At 57.2% G+C, this 17,674-nt stretch overlaps 1 protein-coding gene across 3 annotated transcripts in view; it reads left to right on the top strand.

Annotated features, from left to right (window-relative positions):
- The window catches only part of QSOX2 (quiescin sulfhydryl oxidase 2), a 30,343-nt gene extending 12,736 nt beyond the window's left edge, over positions 1-17,607 (top strand). Inside the window, exons 2-14 of one of the 3 annotated variants that reach the window (XR_012124972.1) lie at positions 149-249; positions 1,611-1,659; positions 2,313-2,418; positions 2,567-2,657; positions 3,980-4,125; positions 5,450-5,584; positions 5,832-5,961; positions 7,913-8,035; positions 9,127-9,277; positions 12,380-12,568; positions 14,937-15,128; positions 15,661-15,855; positions 17,127-17,607. Coding sequence is in view for 2 of the 3 variants with exons in the window: in XM_073221510.1 (XP_073077611.1) it covers positions 149-249; positions 1,611-1,659; positions 2,313-2,418; positions 2,567-2,657; positions 3,980-4,125; positions 5,450-5,584; positions 5,832-5,961; positions 7,913-8,035; positions 9,127-9,277; positions 12,380-12,568; positions 14,937-15,415 (1,700 nt within the window). In the remaining variant the exon portion in view is untranslated. Of the gene's footprint in view, positions 1-148; positions 250-1,610; positions 1,660-2,312; positions 2,419-2,566; positions 2,658-3,979; positions 4,126-5,449; positions 5,585-5,831; positions 5,962-7,912; positions 8,036-9,126; positions 9,278-12,379; positions 12,569-14,936 lie in introns of all 3 variants that reach the window. The other 2 variants (XM_073221507.1, XM_073221510.1) reach the window with 2 other exon arrangements.
- The last annotated feature ends 67 nt before the right edge of the window (positions 17,608-17,674 follow it).

Here is a 17,674-nt window from a genome sequence, read left to right as displayed (position 1 = left end):
GTCTTGTTCCCCTTCCCAAGTTGACACAGGAATGCCCTGGGCACAGGTCTCAGCTCATGCTGAAGGGGGGCGGGGCTGAAGGCTCGCAGGGATGCGGGCCTGGGGTGGGTGGTCCGGGGCCCACTAACGCCGCGTCCCTGCTTTTCAGACTGGGCTGCTGCCATTCGCGTCGCCGTCCTGGACTGCGCGGAAGAAAGGAACCATGAGGTGTGCCGCGCCTACGACGTCCACTTCTACCCCACCTTCCGGGTGAGCACCCTGCTGCCTGTCTGGGTGGGCCCCTGACACATTCTGCACCTCCTGTTCTGGGTAGAATCGACCGCACGATATAATTCCTGTGTTGGTAGCATTTGGGCCACGCATCTGGACACTCAGTAGGAATTTCCGTTTGCAGAGGGTCACCTCTCCTTCCAGGTTGTGTCGGTCGCTGTGTGCTGTACACACAGCCCCACTCGTGCCCAGTGAGGCCCAGAGCGGAGTGAGGCCTGCTTGGAGGCTGGGGATGGCCTGGGGCTGCTGTGAGCGCCCCACAGCCCCGTGGCTGGGTGACCATGGGCCTGGGTGCCCGCCTGGCAGACAGTTTGGGGCTCGTTTCTTCCAGTAGGGGGCAGGGCCAAGCTGGAGTCCGCTGAAGGTCTGGAGAGCCACAGGAGGGGCGGTCTGTGCAGAGTGGGTGCCTGGTAGCCCGCCTGCTGCCACCGCCTCACCGGGGTGACCCTTCTCTCGAGTCCTGTGTCACTTGTCCTTTGCTTTCTTGCCCAGGGCTGTACCACACTGAACGGGCTCCTGCCTCACAGTAACTTCACGCATGCGGTGTGAGCGGTGAGCTGCTGAAGCCCCCGCTGTGGCTGGGGCTGCTGTCTGTTGGTTTCTATGGCCGAATGACACCCCCTTGTGTGTGGCAGCATGGACACTGTCCCCTCTCCTTCTGGACACTCAGGCTGGTCCAGGCGTCAGCTGCTGTGAACACTCACATGTGTCTCCTGTGGCACGGGCCCCCTCTGGCCCAGGCTGGCTGCAGGTGGAGCACATTCGCTGGTGGCTAGCAATGGCGTGGCTTGCGTCTCAGGTCCTGTGGGCCACCCTGTCTGGGAAATGCCTATCCACGTCTTTTGCCCTTTCTGCCCTGGGGTAGTTTGTGCTGTGTTGATTTACGGAAGACCCATGTGTGTGCCAGCCTGCGTGTCAGCTCTTGGTACTGCGAGCACCATCACTCAGCGGGAGCCGTCTTTGCACTGTCAGTAGTGTCTTAGTAACAGGAAACCATTTCCTCTGCTCAGAGCCCCTCCCCAGGAGCCTTCTCAGGCCGTCAGGATGCATACTTAATGTCATTGCTGCACTTCCTTCCCTGCCAGGTTGTCCTGCTTCTGGCCCTGTTGGGTCAGAAAGTGTGGATAACAGAATTCTGATGGGTGCTAACCACCCACTCATTCTGGTAGGAAACACTAATGTCCACAGACCTGCCTAGAAACGTGATTCCTCATCACTTAATGGAGGACATGGACTAAAGCTCTCTTTAAGATGCTGATCATTTCTTTGCTTAAAGATTAAACATTTATGCAGACACCACGTAAGACTGTTTCTTATTTGTTGTGTGTTTTTCCTCTTAGTACTTTAAAGCATTTACAAAGGACTTTACAAGTGGAGAAAATTTTAAAGGTAAGGACGGAAGCATGTATTTTACCTTTTTTGGATTCAGCTCATAAACCTGTGAAAATAAATGGTTTCAGGAGACTGGACCCCCCCCCCCCGGTTTGGCCTGTCCCCCCAGGTCATGGCGCATGTGCACCAGCTTAGGCCTACCTGCCTTTCCTGGAAGGGCTCAAACATCCATCATTCCAGCAAGAATGTTCTTTTGTGCTTTGCCTTCCTTGGCAAATATGCTGGCTTCTTTTTTTTAAGCACCTTTTTTAACTGAAAAAAATATTTAGAGATGTGCACGAACCTCATGTGCATGTCGGTTGATGAGTGTTTATGACTAGGCCCACGCTGGTGGCCTGGATTGGGCTCCAGAACCAACCAGTCTGCCTGCAGGTGGGGCCATTGTGCCTGTTCTGACCCTGGTGAGGGTGGGATGCTGTGGGTCTGGCCTGTCTCCACCCTGTGTTATCCACCCCTGCCACCATGTGTCCCCATGGCCCGTTCATCCCTGCATTCATCTCCCTGTGTCTCCTACCCTGTGACTTCACTGCCGTCTGTACCACGCACTCACTGGGACTCCCGAGTGGCTCTGTGTGCCCCTGCCGGGCCCTGGGGTGGGGTGGGCACTCCACGGGGAAAGCATGACTGTGACCGTGGCATACTTCCCACAGGGCCCGATAGAGAGCTGCAGACAGTGAGGCAGACGATGATTGACTTCCTGCAGAACCACACCGACAGCGACAGGCCTCCCGCGTGCCCTCCTTTGGGCCCCGCCTGGTGCGTCGCTCTGTTAAGCAAGGGCCATGTTACAAGTTAAATGTGATTTTGTAAAATACGTATTTTCATTAAGTGATACGGGTGCTGGCATACAGCGGCCAGCTCACTGCTTCTGAAAGCACTAACGGCCTCTTTGTTCTCTGAAAAGGCCCGGGGACCTCCTGTCCCTCTTTGACAACCGTGCTGGCTGTTACGTGGCGATCCTGGTTGAAAGCAATGGCTCCTACATCGGGCGTGAGGTACTGTGTGTGCGTCTCTTCCAGCCCCAGTGCTGGGAACGGCTTCTGCTGGACGTGTGGGCTCTCGTTCATGCCACGCCTGCAGGTGGCATTGTTTGGCGGCTCGCCGGTTTTCAGGAAGGCTGTTGCGGGCTGTGCCTCCCAGGGTGAGGCAAGCAGCCTGGGGAGGCCCCCGGAGACCGGTTTCAGGCCTCTCGTCTTCCCTGGAGGTCCTCTATTTCTGTGCCGTGGAGTCGTGTTCTGTGGCCGTTTCCCACGCTGTGCCCTGAGGCCTTGCCTTCAGCACAGTCTCAGCTGGATCCAGGTCCCAGGTCCCGGGCGGGTGGTGGGAATGCTGTGACGCTGAGGGGGACACTCGCCCGGGGAGCCGAGCGCTCAGCACCGGGCTGCCTGCCTTCTCCTCTGCTCCCGCCTCCGACTGTTTTCCACAGTCTGTGGCTCTGGACAGGAAGGCAGGGGACGGTGTCCTCCCAGTGGGAGCTTTGAGTTGGGTGGCAACACGCCGCCTTCTCTGTGCTGACCAGGACTCTGGGTGGGGCCTGGGGACCATGGGCAGCTGCCCAAGGTTCTCCAGGGAGCCCTGCCATGCTAAGCTGAGTCTCTTGCTTGCACTGTGGACACCGCCCCACGCACACAGCCTACACAGAGACTGTTCTGCAGGGCAGGAGGCTCGCCTGTTCCCAGGAGGGCTCTGCAGCCGGGCTGCTGCAGTCAGTTGACAAGCACCCGCTTTCGGGATGTGCCTAGAGCCGGCACCATCTAAAGGGTGGCAAGAGAAGCAGGTTCTCCACCTGACAGTGCTGGGGGCCTGGGTGGGCCCTGTGGGTTGTCCTTCCCACTGTGACCGCATCCCTGAGCCTTAGCCTGAGCAGTAGTGGAAGCAGCCCGCAGCCTGCCGGCCTGTCAGCTGACCAGAGCCGTGTGCTGTTTGGGATGCTGTTAGCCCCCACGGCAGGGCACGTGCCTCTTCGTGGATGGCTGTGTGAACCAAGGGAAGCCCAGGGCTGGGGTGTGGCCCCACGGATGTGGACGGTGCGAATGCACTTGTCCAGTGAGTGTCTGTCTGTGGGCAACATGCTGGCTTACGAGCTCAGCAAACAAGGTTTTCTTTGGCCGTCTGGATGATTGCTCAGTGAGGCTGCAGTTTCTGCCTGTGGCACGTGTCTCAGTTGCCTTAAACTATAGGAAAAATTGGGATGTAGATGATGGTCTGGCTCGCAGAGCAAAGAAACGCAGCAGGCAGTTCCTGCAGCAGCTGCTCGCGTATCACCTGAGATGCTGCCGTCCAGGAGCAGGTGACACACTGTTTTCTCACTGTCCAGGTGATTTTGGACCTGATTCCATATGAGAGCATCGTGGTGAAGAGAGTGCTGGACACGGATAAGGCCTTTCTGGACAGACTCGGTGTTTCTTCTGTTCCTTCCTGTTACTTGATTCACCCAAATGGGTCACATGGATTAATTAACGTGTAAGTATAGTTTGGCTTAAGGAATGTTTGCAACACCTGGTAGGATCTGGCACCCCCAAGTGTGGGAGCCATTCTGGGCTGGATGTCAGCACTGGGATCGAGCCCCCCTTTCTCCCAAGTGAGCGGTGGACCAGTCCTGCTGCATTCCGCTCTCCAAATGCCACGTGCGTCTGCACCGGGGACCTGTGTGCCCCTGAAGTAAACCCCACTAAGAAGTTACAACTTGAATAGAAGTTAGGAAAGGTGGGAGAGGAGAGGGTGTGGCGTCCTATGGCATCTGCCCTGGTCCCAGCCTCCTTACAGAGAAGGCCTGCCCTGCGCTGGGCCCCGACCTCCTGCCTGCAAGCCCCGAGCCCTCTTGGCCTGTGTCTGCTCAGCAGGTCTGTGATTCGCTGCGTGGGGCACAGCAGTGGGAGGACAAGATGTGTTTCCTCCCGCCCGGGGCTTTGATTTCAGCTTCTGGAAAACCTGCCTGGGGCACACAGGGTGCCCACCCGGAAGCCTCAGCCATGCTGCAGTTCTTAGATCCATTTCTGCTCCTAAAGGCCTTGGCGCTCAGGCTGAGCAGGTGAGCAGGCCTCCGTGGAGTAGGCTTATCTGGCGAGGCACCCAGCGATGGAGCGGTCGGTGGCGCACCTGGCCCAGCCTGTAGCAAATAGAACTTCCCTGAACATGCTGCCATTTAGTATCCCAGAAGTGCCCCTTTTATATTAAAAGTGTCCTCTGGGTAACTTAGCAAAAGCAGTGTTGATTTCTTTATGAAAAACACATGGCTGCCTTCTCTTTGGAGAATGAAAATACGCTCCGGGTGCTTTTGATGACCCCTGGGCTACATTGGAAGCGCTTAGTAGTGACCTGTACACATCCACAGACTTCCCCCCTCTGATCAAGGGGCCCCGCAGCGGCACCTGGGTGAGCTGACCAAGGGTGTCAGGAGCCGGGATGTGCCCTTTGCCCCCATCCCCCATCCCGATTTCCAGATATCCTGCTCGGAGGTGGCAGACTGGGCGAGGGCTCACAGGCATCTTAAAAACTACAGAGCTGCCTGGTACTGACAGATGCTCAAGCCCACTTCACAAACGGTCCTAATGTTCCCCCTTAGTCCACCTGTGACTCTGGCCATCTGTGGGTTTGTCTTCTTGGGAGGCCCAGGCTTTGCCCCCCCCCCTGTCCCCTGCCCACAGTGCCTGTACTAAATGCCTAAAGAGCAAGCAGGCTGGGAGGCCAAGTACCTTCCCTGCAGTGCCCAGGGAGCCCTGTCCCCACCCTGGTGATAGGGAGGCGTGGGGTTTAGACACCTGCCTTGCCCTGCCCTCTCTCGCAGTGGGAAGCCTCTCCGGTCATTTTTCTCCTCTTATCTGAAGTCACTGCCGGATGTGAGGAAAAAGTCACTTTCGTTGCCTGGGAAGCCGAATGCAGAGGAACATCCTGAAGTTGTGGTTTGGAGAGAATTTGACAGGCAAGTGCCCCTTGGGGTGTGAGCTGCCCAGGCCATGGGTGCGTGTGCGGGCCCCGGGCGGAGAGGCCGGGCAGCAGGGCCGTTGGCAGGTGGGCTTCACTGGGAGACCCCCGGTCACTCCCGGCTGTCTGGGAATTGTGGGTATTGCCTCCCTGTAAGGAGCAGGGTCCCTCTGGGGTGGGAGCGAGGAAAGGGGGGCTCACATACAGGAAAGCTTGTTCTCACCTGACCTTGTATTTACCGCCAGGTCGAAACTGTACACGGCAGACCTCGAGTCAGGGCTGCACTACCTCCTGAGGGTGGAGCTGGCCGCCCACCAGTCCCTGGCCGGGGCCGCACTGAAGACACTCAAGGACTTTGTGACTGTCCTCGCCAAGGTGCGTGGGCAGCCAGCCTGTGCAGCTGGAGGCCCAGCTCCCCCGAGCGGTGCTCAGTGCCCCGATCTGTGGGGACGAGGCCAGCCTGGCAGGCTGCATGCTCTTTTCTGTGAGCTGGTCAGCCTGCACTGGGCTCCCTTGGCCACAGTTTACCAGGTGCCCTCTGTGCCTCACTCCAGTCTCAGCACTGGGGTGTGGTGGGCTCCAAGTCACACAAAGGGGGACGTCCGAGGTGCTGGGGCCGGAGCAGGGGCACAGGGAGGAGCTTGACCAGGTTTGAACTGAAGGGGGCTCTTGCCGAGGGCTGAAGGTCAGGGTCAGGGGCGAGTGTGGTGGAGAAGGAAAGGCTCCAGATGCCTCGGTCTTTGGCCTCAACAGCTGGTGGGGCGGGAAGGGCATGTGTGGGGCAGAGCTGTGGGGCAGGTTGGCCTCAGGGAGGCCATCAGGAGGGCCCTGCGGCTGCCCTTGGCTGCACTGTCTGGGCCCTGTGGGCTGGGCCGGGTGGACCGGCATATCCACCTGTAGTGGTGGCCACCTGTTGGTGGCTCGTCTGTGAGCTGAAGTGCGGAGATGAGGGGCTGGCGGGTCGTGTTCTTGCCCAGAACTGTCACATTGGGCAGAGCAGTGGGAAGCAGGCAGCCATCCCTCCTCCCTGGGTGCACTGAGCCCTCGTCCAGGGGTCTGCTCTCTGACCTCCAGGACAGCGCAGCCCCTGGGCCCCCACCTGCCAGTCACAGGGGCCTGGGAGCCCTGTTCTCCCACTGGCCTCCACTGGCTCCTCTGCTGGCCATGGAAGTCTGTGCCTCTGGTGCCACCAGTTATGACGTGGGACCTGAACTCCTGGGTCTTACCTGACAGGCAGAGAGGCCTGACTAGAATTCTCTTCTCTTACTCAGCCTAAGGGTCCTGGTACAGTGACTCGTAATCAGCACTCTGTGTAGTCAGTTAGCTTATTCAGTACAACTTGAAACAAATGGAGATAGAAAGTATGTTTAAAGGGGTAATGAGATGCACACATTCCAAATAGATAACTACAAGTGGCTTGGACAGGGGTTTATGCTCTCGTGCCATTCCGAGTTCAGACATCGCTGGCTCTGCCAGCCCCTGAAGACCCCCTGCTGGCCTGTCCACCTCCAGGCCCAGCTGTGGGCCGCCCCTGCGCTTGTGGGCCAGACTCCAGGAAACTGGGAATGAGCTTTCCCTCTCCTTGCACGGCTCTTACTTTTCACACTTTATTTCAATTGATGTAACATGGGAGGTTTTAAGCCTGGATGGTCATGAATTATTGTTAATTTTTCTAAAGTTTACTTAAAAGCTAGTAAAAAGAAATGTTAAATTGGCAATGGACTTTGTAACCTCTGTAGAAAAAAAAGATCTCACAGAGTTGGAAATGCAGTGTCTGCCACAGCCATTTGATTAGCACTGTCGTGAGCCCTCCCACTGCAGCGCCAGGCCCGAGCCAGAGGCTTCCAGCCACCTGCTGCCACCGACTGCTCAGCTGCCATCGCGCACATGGGCACTTAGCCGACAGCAGCTTGCACACTGTCGCCTACAAACCGTGGTGGTGTGCCCGCCTTTTCCAAATAGTTACGCACAGGCAGCGAAGGCAGGTGGGAGGATCATAAATTACCACAAGGAATGTGGGATTAGTAAGTAGGCCCTTGACAGTGTGGTAAATAAGGTGCATTGTGGCCCTGTCCCCTTCATTGTGCAATGGCTACCTGGGCTGAAGACAAGTTTCGGGCACAGGGTCCCCGCACAGCTGTTGGCCAGAATCCCACCCACAGAGCACTGCCTGTGTTCTGGTTAAAGCCCTGCATTGATGGGAGATGGTCCTCCCGCAGGCCCGGTGGGCCCATGCAAGGCAGCCCTGCTGGCCTCAGCCGGAGAGCGCCTCGCAGGGCAGCCTCCTTCCCCAGCCGTGTCTGAGTGTGGCTCCCTGCTTGCCCAGCTGTTCCCCGGGAGGCCGCCCGTCAGGAGGCTGTTGGAAACGCTGCAGGAGTGGCTGGCCAGCCTTCCCCTGGACAGGATCCCCTACAATGCCGTCCTCGACCTGGTCAACAACAAGATGCGGGTGAGCCCAGCCTTCCCAGGGTCGGTTGTCCTCCAGCTCACCTGTGTCTGTTCCACCTGCCAGGGGCCCAGACGAAGCATGTGGGAGATTGGGAGCTGCCCATGGCTGTGGCAGCTCACTAGCCTCGGGGCGCTTCCTCATTTTTCCCCATTTTGCCTCGTGACTTTGCCCCTGTTGCCATGACGATGTGATGGTCTTTCTGCTCTGTGGTGCGGTCACTGTCCCATTGGGTCCTGTGTCTAAGGGCAGCTCACCAGTAATGTTCAGTAATAGCCTGTCCTAGGGGAACTAGGTGTTTCTAAGCAGCATAGGTCGCCCTGGGGCTTTAAGAAATTTTCGTAGACTCTTGTAAATTTCACACCTAAAAAACTAGTAAAAATTGGGTCAGTAAAAACCTGGAGGTGCTGCTGGAGCAGCCACACTGGCCAGGTGAGGGTCTCAGAGCCCCAGCATCCCTTACCTGGAGCCCAGTGTCTGCAGCCACCCAGGGTGTAATGACTTGGAGTGAGCCAGTGTCCTCCAGGCCCTGTGTGTGTGACACTTAAGACTCGACTGTCCCTGAGCCTGGCACTGGGCCATCTGCTGGGGCGCTCAGAGCAGCCCAGATGGCTCACAGGGGGTCCTGGGCAGTGGGCTCCCAAGCTGTAAGGGCCATGCAAGGCCATCAGCTTGGTGCTCATGAGGGGAAGCGCCTTACTCATCTGGGTGAGGAGTAAAACAGTTGAGCTGCTTTTTTATTAGTCTTCTGTGAATTTCATTATAGCTAATTCTGTCGCAAAAGGAAAGGTGGATGTCTTCTATGCTAATGGTGCTAATTTATAGACAGATAAACTCTTCTCCCCCCCCAACGAACTGGAGAAGGACAGGCCACGTTCCCACATTTTGAGAAGTCCTTTAGTGAAATAGAGACCTTTTTCTCTCGGTTGTTTGCTATCGAATTTAAATTTACACATGGTGGCGTGTTGACAGGTTTTCATAAATGTACTTGCTGTGTGGCCACCACCCAGGCAGGATAGAAGATATCAGCAGATGTTCTCAATTTCAGCAACTCAGTTATTATTATCTCTTAGTCTTTTTTTTTTTTTCCCCAGATTTCTGGAATATTCCTTATGAATCACATAACATGGGTTGGATGTCAAGGAAGCCAACCAGAACTGCGGGGCTACACGTGTTCTCTCTGGAAACTGTTCCACACTTTAACCGTTCAAGCCGGGACCCACCCAGAAGCGCTGAATGGCACAGGTAAGCTGTCACCACCTAGTCCCCGTCAAGTCCACCATACCGGAGCCAAGTGCCGTCAGACGCACAGGCAGAGGCTCGCTTTGCTGTGTATAAGGCAACATGTCATCAGGAAAGGATGTGGTCCAGGAATTCCTCTGCAGGGTACACACCTCTTTTTTGCTATTAAAAATACGAGAATAAGTTGGACATAATTGGAGGGGTGTCATCGTTATCATTGCTTAACAAGTTACCCGAAAACTCTGCAGCTTAGAACAACACACGCTCGTTGTCTCTCAGCACTGGTGGGCCAGGGACCCGCTGTGCCCGACCAGGCCTCTGCTCCGGGCCTCTCACGAGCCTGCGGACAGGGCGGCCGGGGGGTCTCATCTAAAGGTGGAACTTGGAAAAGAACCCACCACCACACTCACTCCCAGTGGGTCGCGGATTCAGGTCCCTGCTGGCTGGTGGCCGGAGGCCACTCTGGGGTTGTCGCCCTGTGGCCTCCCTGCAGGCAGCTCACACTTGGGCGGCTGGATCCATCAGAGCAAGCTGGCGAGGGAGGCGCCCTTCTTGGTGGGACACCTGTACTTCTGCCGTGTTCTGCTCGGCAGACAGGAGCCACTAGGCCCGGCAGACAGGAGCCACTAGGCCCGGCCTGCTTGTGACAGAACTGTCATGTTTTAGGTCTTACACAAGTCCCCAAAAAACTCGGTGCATCTTTCACCCGTGTCGGGCTTGGTGTGCACCTGCTTCCCGGGTTCAGCAGGCTGTGGCAGCCAGGGGGACGATTGCTGCCCTTTAGCTATTGTTTTTTGAGTCTCTCAAGTTCACTAACATTTGTATTAAGTCAAAATTGGAGTCTTTTGACTCACACAACCTGTATTCTTTCCACTGAGATTATAAGCTTCTTTTATAGTCCTCGTTAGCTGATAACAAACCCACCCAAAACACCATGGCTTAAAGTGACCACCATTTAGTTCTCTCACCATCCTGTGGTGCCACAGGCGGCTCTTCTGTTTGGCCGGTGGGCCTGCTCGTTGGTGGGAGTGGATTGACCCAGACTGAGCAGGTCAGACTCCCACAGCCAGCGCCAGCTGCCCACGTGGTGGCCCTCTCGGGGCCTTGGCCTAAGGGTGTGTGGCACCACTTCGGCTGCACCCTGTTGGCCAGTCGGGCTCGTCCAGCCTGGGGGGGATGCGGAGTCCACCTGTTGCTGGGAGAGGTGGCAGAGCTCTAGGTCTCTGCCCACCTTGCTCTCCCCAAGGTAATGCCAGGCTTGTCTTCCCAGGGGTCTTGTGTCGGGAGAATGGACTTTAAGCTACAAAGACTTCTAAGAAACCTATGGAAAAAAGAATGACATGTTCTTCAGGAGAAATCTTGGGACTGTCCCAAAAGGGAAGTCAGCAGGAACGCTGTCTGCTCTACCGCAGGCCTGCCCTGGGAGCCCACTGCCGAACCTGGCGCGGCCAGGCTGCATGCTCAGTGGGCAGGCCTGCCGGGGAAAGGAAGAGCATGCGGGGGTGGCGCGGTGGCAGCAGAGCAGGTTGGGCGACCAGCTCCCCAACAGCCTGACCGCGCGACCGAGACCCAGGAAGCTGTCCAGGCAGTGTCCTGGCGGCCCCGTCAGCAAGGGCTTCCGCACCCTTCCCCTCTCTCAGCATAAACTGAAGCAATACCAAGAAGCAGGTCTCACGGGGAAAGAATTGGGTCAGACTGAGACCCCGGATTAAGTCTTGGAAGGTTTTTCCCCTCCTTATCCCATGCTTAAACCTCATCGACTAAAAAGCCTGCCATGCCCTCTAATCCCCCCCAGGTAGAGGTTTATGGTTCTTGTCCACTTTAAAGATTAGGGTGGCCCGGGCGAGCAGCAGTGTGTGGGGAAGGGGGGAGGATTAGCCGGCGACGGGCGGCAGATGTCGGCCAGAGCGCTGTGGGCCCGAGGCGAGAGCAGACAAGCCGCGTCGAAGGCCGGGGCCCCACCGGCAGGGTCTGGCGTGTGTGCATGTGGGCGCCACCCATTGCCCTTGGAAGGCGCAGGCAGGGTGCTCAGCTCGGCCCTGCTCTGAGGGGAGGAGCGGGGTACCCAGGTTCCTGACTCACACAGGCATTCAGGGCCTGCTGAACGTTGCCCCCCACAAGGGGGAGCTCCTCACTCGGTGTCAACGGAGGTCGCTCACAACGGCCTGCTGGGGGTCGGAGGGGCTGACGCTTGACCTGCTTCTGTCTCCCCGGCCCAGGGCCTGGGGCAGTTGGGTGGATGGCCCTCTGGGGCCAGCCCGGCTGGCCTTCTCGGGTCCTGTGGCATGTGACGATGGCTCCCTCCGCTGCGGGGAGACTGCTTCCTTGAGACACCATGTCCCTCAGGCCCGGTGCCTCTCCTCAGGCACCTGAGGCCCGCCAGCGTCTGTGCTGCCGTACAGCAGCATTCATACGAGTTGGCCGGGGGTGGAGTGCGCTGTCTGGCAGCTGGCAGCCTTGGGAGGGTTTGCTCACACAGAGAGGGTCAGCCTTTTACAAAGTCTGCCCTGCCCTGTCACTCCCCAGGGGCCCTGGCAGCCGACCGGTCTGTGCCCGTTGCCGCCCCTCCCATGGGAGGTCCTGCACAGCGCAGGGCAGCAAGCCAGGTCACTTCCAAAGGCCACATTCACACTTGACCTGGTGTTTTGCAAGGATTTCAGAGCAAAACAACTACAAATTTTAAATGTGCGCCTTCCATTGTCCCAGTCCCAGCCTGTGGGTGTCGCTGGTAGAGCAGGAGGGCCCAGGCAGCAGGCCCGGGGTCCCCAGGTGCGAGCCCCACCCTCTGGGAGCTCCTGGGCGTCGGGGCGCCTGGGTGCCTCTGGAGAATTCCCCGGGCCTGGCGCGGTCCCAGTGAGCCTTCCCTGGCCTGGAGCACATCCGCAGCGGTGCGCCACGACCGCCTGCTCTCCAGGGTGCACCGTTGTCAGTATCCCACTGTGGCTGCGGTGGGCCCCTGGAAGGGGGCCGGCTCCTTCCTCCGCAGGGGGGCGGGCCCTCGGGCTGTCCCATGCCCCGCGTCAGCACACGACCTGGCCCTGGCCCTGGCCCTGTGCTCTGTTCTGGTGACTTGTCCCACACGCACGGTGTTCGTGTCCTCTGCAGGCCTTGAAGACGACCCCCAGGCAGTGCTGCAGGCCATCAGGAGGTACATCCGCACCTTCTTTGGGTGTAAGGAGTGTGGTGACCATTTCGAGGAAATGGCTGAAGAATCCATGGACTCCGTGAAAACCCCAGACCAAGCGATTCTCTGGCTTTGGAGGAAACATAATGTGGTGAACAGCCGCCTGGCAGGTAAGCAGAAACCAGAGCCGAGGCCTGTGAGGCGTGCGCGTGGTGCCCCGGGCAGCGTGGGGTGGGACAGGGCTGCTGCATGCCCGGCCCACTGCGGGGGCATCTTCCGTGATCAGGCCTCGTTTCCTTGGTGACCTCGGCCCGGGCACTGTCAAGGATGATGGCCACTCCATCCCTGGCTTTCCGGATTGTTCTCTCACTGCAGGGGCCACTGGGCTGGATGGAAATTGATGTGCGTCTTTCCCCCTGCCTCGGGGATCCCCTAGGCCCCGAGGTAAATTTGACAGTAGAAGGCTTGGACAGAATTAATTTTCAGTAGGGAATTTTAGTGCCACTAAAATCTCTCAGACTACAAACCAAACCCCTCAAAATGGTTTTGTTTAAAAAAACTAAATAGGGCACACATTATCTCAGAGTTAAGTAATTCAAACTGTTCCTAAATCAGTGGCACATTAAAATTAGGCTTAAAAATTATTCCACCAAGAAATAAAACCTTAATAGAGAGAACAGAAAATGCCAATGAACTCCTGGTTTTTATTTAATCCACTGTATTATAAAACATATCACAACTGAAGCACTATAGGAAATGGGTTTTTCTTTGCTCACAGAGTGACTGTGGGGCTCCGGTCACGGGGCCTTTGTCCGGGGCCGTAGCTGCAGGTTCAGGCACCTGCCCTGTGGCTCTGGGACAGAGACATGTCCACTTCCCTCAGGGTGCTGGACCTCTGTCCCTTTGCTGCCCTGCCGTCCACCCTCCACACTCTGCTCGGGCAGCCAGACAACACCCCAGTCAGGTCTGCCCGGGCCAGGGCCTGTCCCCACCCCGATCTGTGCAGGCCCCTGCACTGCTGCCCCACGGCAGGAAGGGCTGTCCACAGTCTGTGTCACTGTGTCCCTCTTGAGACTATGAGTCCCCTCCACCCTAGCCCCACCTCTGGCCTCCTAACCGCGGCCTGACCCACCTCCCCGCCTCTGCGTAGTGACACGAGGACCTGGCGGCTCGGCTTGTGTAGATCCAGATCTTCACTGACACAGCCCCAGGAGGACAGCCCCCGGGCTGCAGGTCATCTGCAGCCCTCACCTGGTTTCGTGTGCCACGCGTCGCCTGTGTAGGCAGGACAGATGCTCAGTGGGAGTCATGCTGGGGGTGCTGGGAGCCAGAAAGTGCCATGTGCTGCTGTCTGTCCCAGGCGGGGACAGCGGGCTGTGTGAGGGACAGAGACCTGGGGCTGGGTGGCCTAGCGGGTTGTCACTGCTTCACTAATGAAAGAAAAGCGAACTCAGAAACTCAGGCCACCATGCAGGATGGCCAGGGTACTGCCAGGCCCCAGGCTACGCCCAGACGCTTGTGGGTTGCCCACAGTGTGAGGCTGCTCCCATCGCCTCGCCCGCTCGGTATGTGTTACCGGCTGCGAACGAACCACCACAAGTTGCTGGCTGAGGCATAAGTCACAGCTTCATGTGTGGCCGGCCGGAGTGATGACTAACCCGCCCTTGTGAAGGGCCACTGGACCTCAACGTATCAAAAAACCTAAAAAACGTGGATACTTATGGAAACAAATTCCACTTCTGGAAGCTACCAGACAAGTGTGCAAAGCTGACGTCCACTGCAGAACTGCTCGCCTGTTACACAGACAGTGGTGCCACATGCAGGGGCGCTATTCAGGTGTCAAAACACTGGGCAGATTTGTTTCTCAAATGGAGTGGCACTGGGCTGACGAGCAGATCCAGTCAGAACAGCAAAGCGTGGCTCTGTTCTGTGAAAGCATGTTTGCACGTGTGGGAGGCCGGTGCCGCCTCAGGAGCAGGGCTGCTGGTCTTCTGCACGCTGTTCCCCACTTCCTGTGGTGAATGGGGCTCAATCCCAGGACATATTCTAGAGACCCCTGGAGGATTTCTAGAGCCAGGGAGGCACCTGCACAAGCCCTGTGTGCCTAAAAGGCCAGGGGAGGCCTGCCCGGGGTGTCCAGGCAGGTGCCTGGGGCCTCACACTGGCCTGGGTCTCCGGGGCACCTGGAAGGGAGGGAGAGCAAACAGGTGGGGGCACGTGGAACAAGGGCCTTGAGGGCAAAGGTGCAGAGGCGAGGACTTGGCTTGTTTTGGGGGCAGGGTGACTGGGCGGATTGGAGAGGTCTGGCTGGGTGAGTGGCCAAGCCAAGGGTGGACTCTTCCCCTTGGCTGTGTACGTGGGAGCCCAGGGCGGGTGTGAGCTGCGCCAGGAGACCAGGCAGCACGTGCAGCCAGGTGGACCTGAGGGGAGCAGAGAAGGGTCCTTTGGGCCCACTGGGAGGTCATGGTGGGGATGGAGAGGAGAGGGTATAGGCCAGCTGGGGGCCTGGCTCTTCACTGTGGCTCTCCTTCCTCCCAGGCCATTTGGGTGAGGACCCCAAGTCTCCAAAGGTGCCGTGGCCCACTCCCGACCTCTGCCCAGCCTGCCATGAGGACGTTAAGGGCCTGGACAGCTGGAACGAGGGCCAGGTGCTCCTGTTCCTGAAGCGGCACTACAGCAGCGACAACCTCGTGGACACATACTCTGCGGCCCTGGGCGAGGCCAGCCAAGGTGCGACGCAGGGGAGGGGCCGCACTTCCCCGGAGAGGCCTCGCAGAGACCAAGGTGCCGGGAGTCTCCGTCTGGCCAGCGTGCGGCCGCCCAGGCCCGGCCCCTCAGTGAAGCTCGAGAGTCTTAGCGGGGCTGCTGTGCCCTTCCTGGGCGTGGGCTTCTCCAGCCTGGACATGAGCCTCTGTGTCGTGCTTTACGTGGCCTCATCCCTGTTCCTGATGGCGATGTACTTTTTCTTCCGGGTGCGATCCAAACGATGGAAAGCCAGACACTACCCGGCCGTGTAGGACTGAGCGAGACCTCAGTGCGCCTTTGGAAATGAGCCCTACCGTGCCACCTGCAGCTTTAATATTTAAGATCAGGGGTTTTACAAACAAGTTGGGTGTGGCTCCACATTGTGTGGCGCTTCTGGCCCCTGGGTTTTGTTTCAGAGACGGGCTGGCCTCTGTCTGGGACTGTCCACATGCCTGGAAACCCCAGATGCCTTTACAGACCCTATAGCAAAAGGACTTCTGTATGTTTACTCTCCTAGGCCGAAAACCCGGAGTGGGAATCCAGGCCAGAGGCACAGAATTTGTACTGCCCACCCCACTCTCATCTCACATTTACTAGATGGCCCATCCTGTTCTGCAAGGCTTGGCTTGGGATTCGGAGAACAATCGAGCCCTTCCCCCAAGAGGGTGCTTCAGGGCCATCGTGCAGCCAGGCCGGAGCAGAGCCAGAGCAGGTACCCTCCGGATGCACCCCCTTCCTGACTGCTCCCTGAAGCCACTTGTGTTCTCAGGGACGCATTGGTGCTTGGTTGTTTCTGCCCAAGTCCCAGAACATCCCCTCAGGCAGGCCCTGCCGCAGCTCCGCACCAGGAAGGGGCCTCTGGGCTCCTGCGCGCTGTGCTCCTGTGGAGCTTTACTCCGACTGGGCCTGGGCAGGGGGCAGGGGAGCCCACAAGTGTGTGGCTTTGCTGCATTTCAAGGAACAGCCACAGAGGCCTCATGGAGAGACCCGGGGTTAGAAGGGGCAGTATGGTGGCCTGGTTTATGCTGAGGTAGCGCCTTCATTTGTTAATCTGGTGACAAGAGCACTGTCCCAACCTGCCTGTCCTCACCAAGCACTCTGGGCATCCCTGCCGGGGGGCTGAGAAAACCAAGGGGTGATCTGCTTTTCCAGGGACGGGGTTCCCAGGGGGTCTCTAAAGGAGCCCTTAGTCTACTGGGTGGCTCACCATCTGGCATCTGCAGGCACCGCTTTTTAACTAACAAAGGTTCATAACCAGGGCTTCGGTGGACACCCACGGTCTCTGTGCAGATTTAAGGCCAAACTTCATTTGCCTGAAGCTGTTTTACAAAGGATCCTGGCACAGGGCCCGTTCTTCCAGGCTTTGGTCATTAATTTTGTACCATTAAATGATTTTAACACATTATTTGTAAAACCCAAAACATTTAGAGGTAAATTGGCCTCTGAAGGTGTACATAAACACGCACATGCACACGCACACACGCTCTGCCTGGGCATGCGCCCACTGATACCCTCTATGGCTGCCGGTTTCTGTCACGAGCTCAGCTGCAGCCATACGCCGGCAAGTGTGTGCGTCACCAGGAGGCTGTAAACAGCTTTTCTGCTTTGCCTGGTTTATACCTGTCTGCTTGGGGTCTATTTGTAAGACTGCTGCAACATCAATGTCACTGTTGTGGTCTGGGGAAACCAGACAGCCGAGTCCTGCAGCACTGGGGTCAGAGGGGAGCAGGCGGGCACCAGTCAGAAGCCACTGGTCACCAGAGGTGTCTTCGTGCTGATGCTCTTTTACCCATCGAAGGCTCTGTGTTGTAAGACCCGTGATCTTGTCTGCACAGCTAGTTGTATGTCCGGGTTATTGAAGACCTCATACTGTTTCTTCTCAACTTGAAACTGGACAGCTTTACACACAGAATTCCAAGGGAAATATGTAGAACCATTCATTACACTGCCTTTTGGTTCATGTCGACTGTCTTTCTCCTGAAGCGAGTAGCCGGTGTGACCCCAGATGAAGGTGCCGTGTGCCATCCTGTGCAGCAGTACTGGCTCCCCAAGGACATAACCGTTGGCGCTGGAGGTTACCACTGCTTGACAGACAAGCTTACGGCTTCCTGATGTGCAGGGTTTCTGTGGACCGTTGGTGGTCAGGGACAGCTGGGGGCCACGGGAAGCGTGTCTCATGTACACGTGTGGACACTGTTGCTCACCTCATGTGGCCTGCTTAGAACTGGACACTACCTTTAGGCGGGTTTCAGGTCTGTTTTCTAAAGTTGTAAGTATTGAGACTAATGAATATAATAGTTTGGTAATTTAAATGTGTATTTATTTTTAATGGAAGGATTTTGATTAAAAAGAAGCTAATTGATATAGAAATGTCAGTGACATTTCTCCCTACAAGGAAGGTGAACATTTTGTATTTAAACTATAATGTGCACATTTTAAAAATAAAGAAATCTGATATTTGAAATGCTGTAATTTTTTGAAATGCAGACTAGCCCCACCATTGATGATAAGGGTGTTGGGGTGTTGGGTGG

Source organism: Manis javanica, chromosome 2, assembly GCF_040802235.1.
Source record: "Manis javanica isolate MJ-LG chromosome 2, MJ_LKY, whole genome shotgun sequence".
In the NCBI taxonomy this organism is placed as follows: Eukaryota; Metazoa; Chordata; class Mammalia; order Pholidota; family Manidae; genus Manis; species Manis javanica.
The sequence above is the reverse complement of the archived record's forward strand: the minus strand, read 5'-3'. Positions and strand labels throughout refer to the sequence as shown.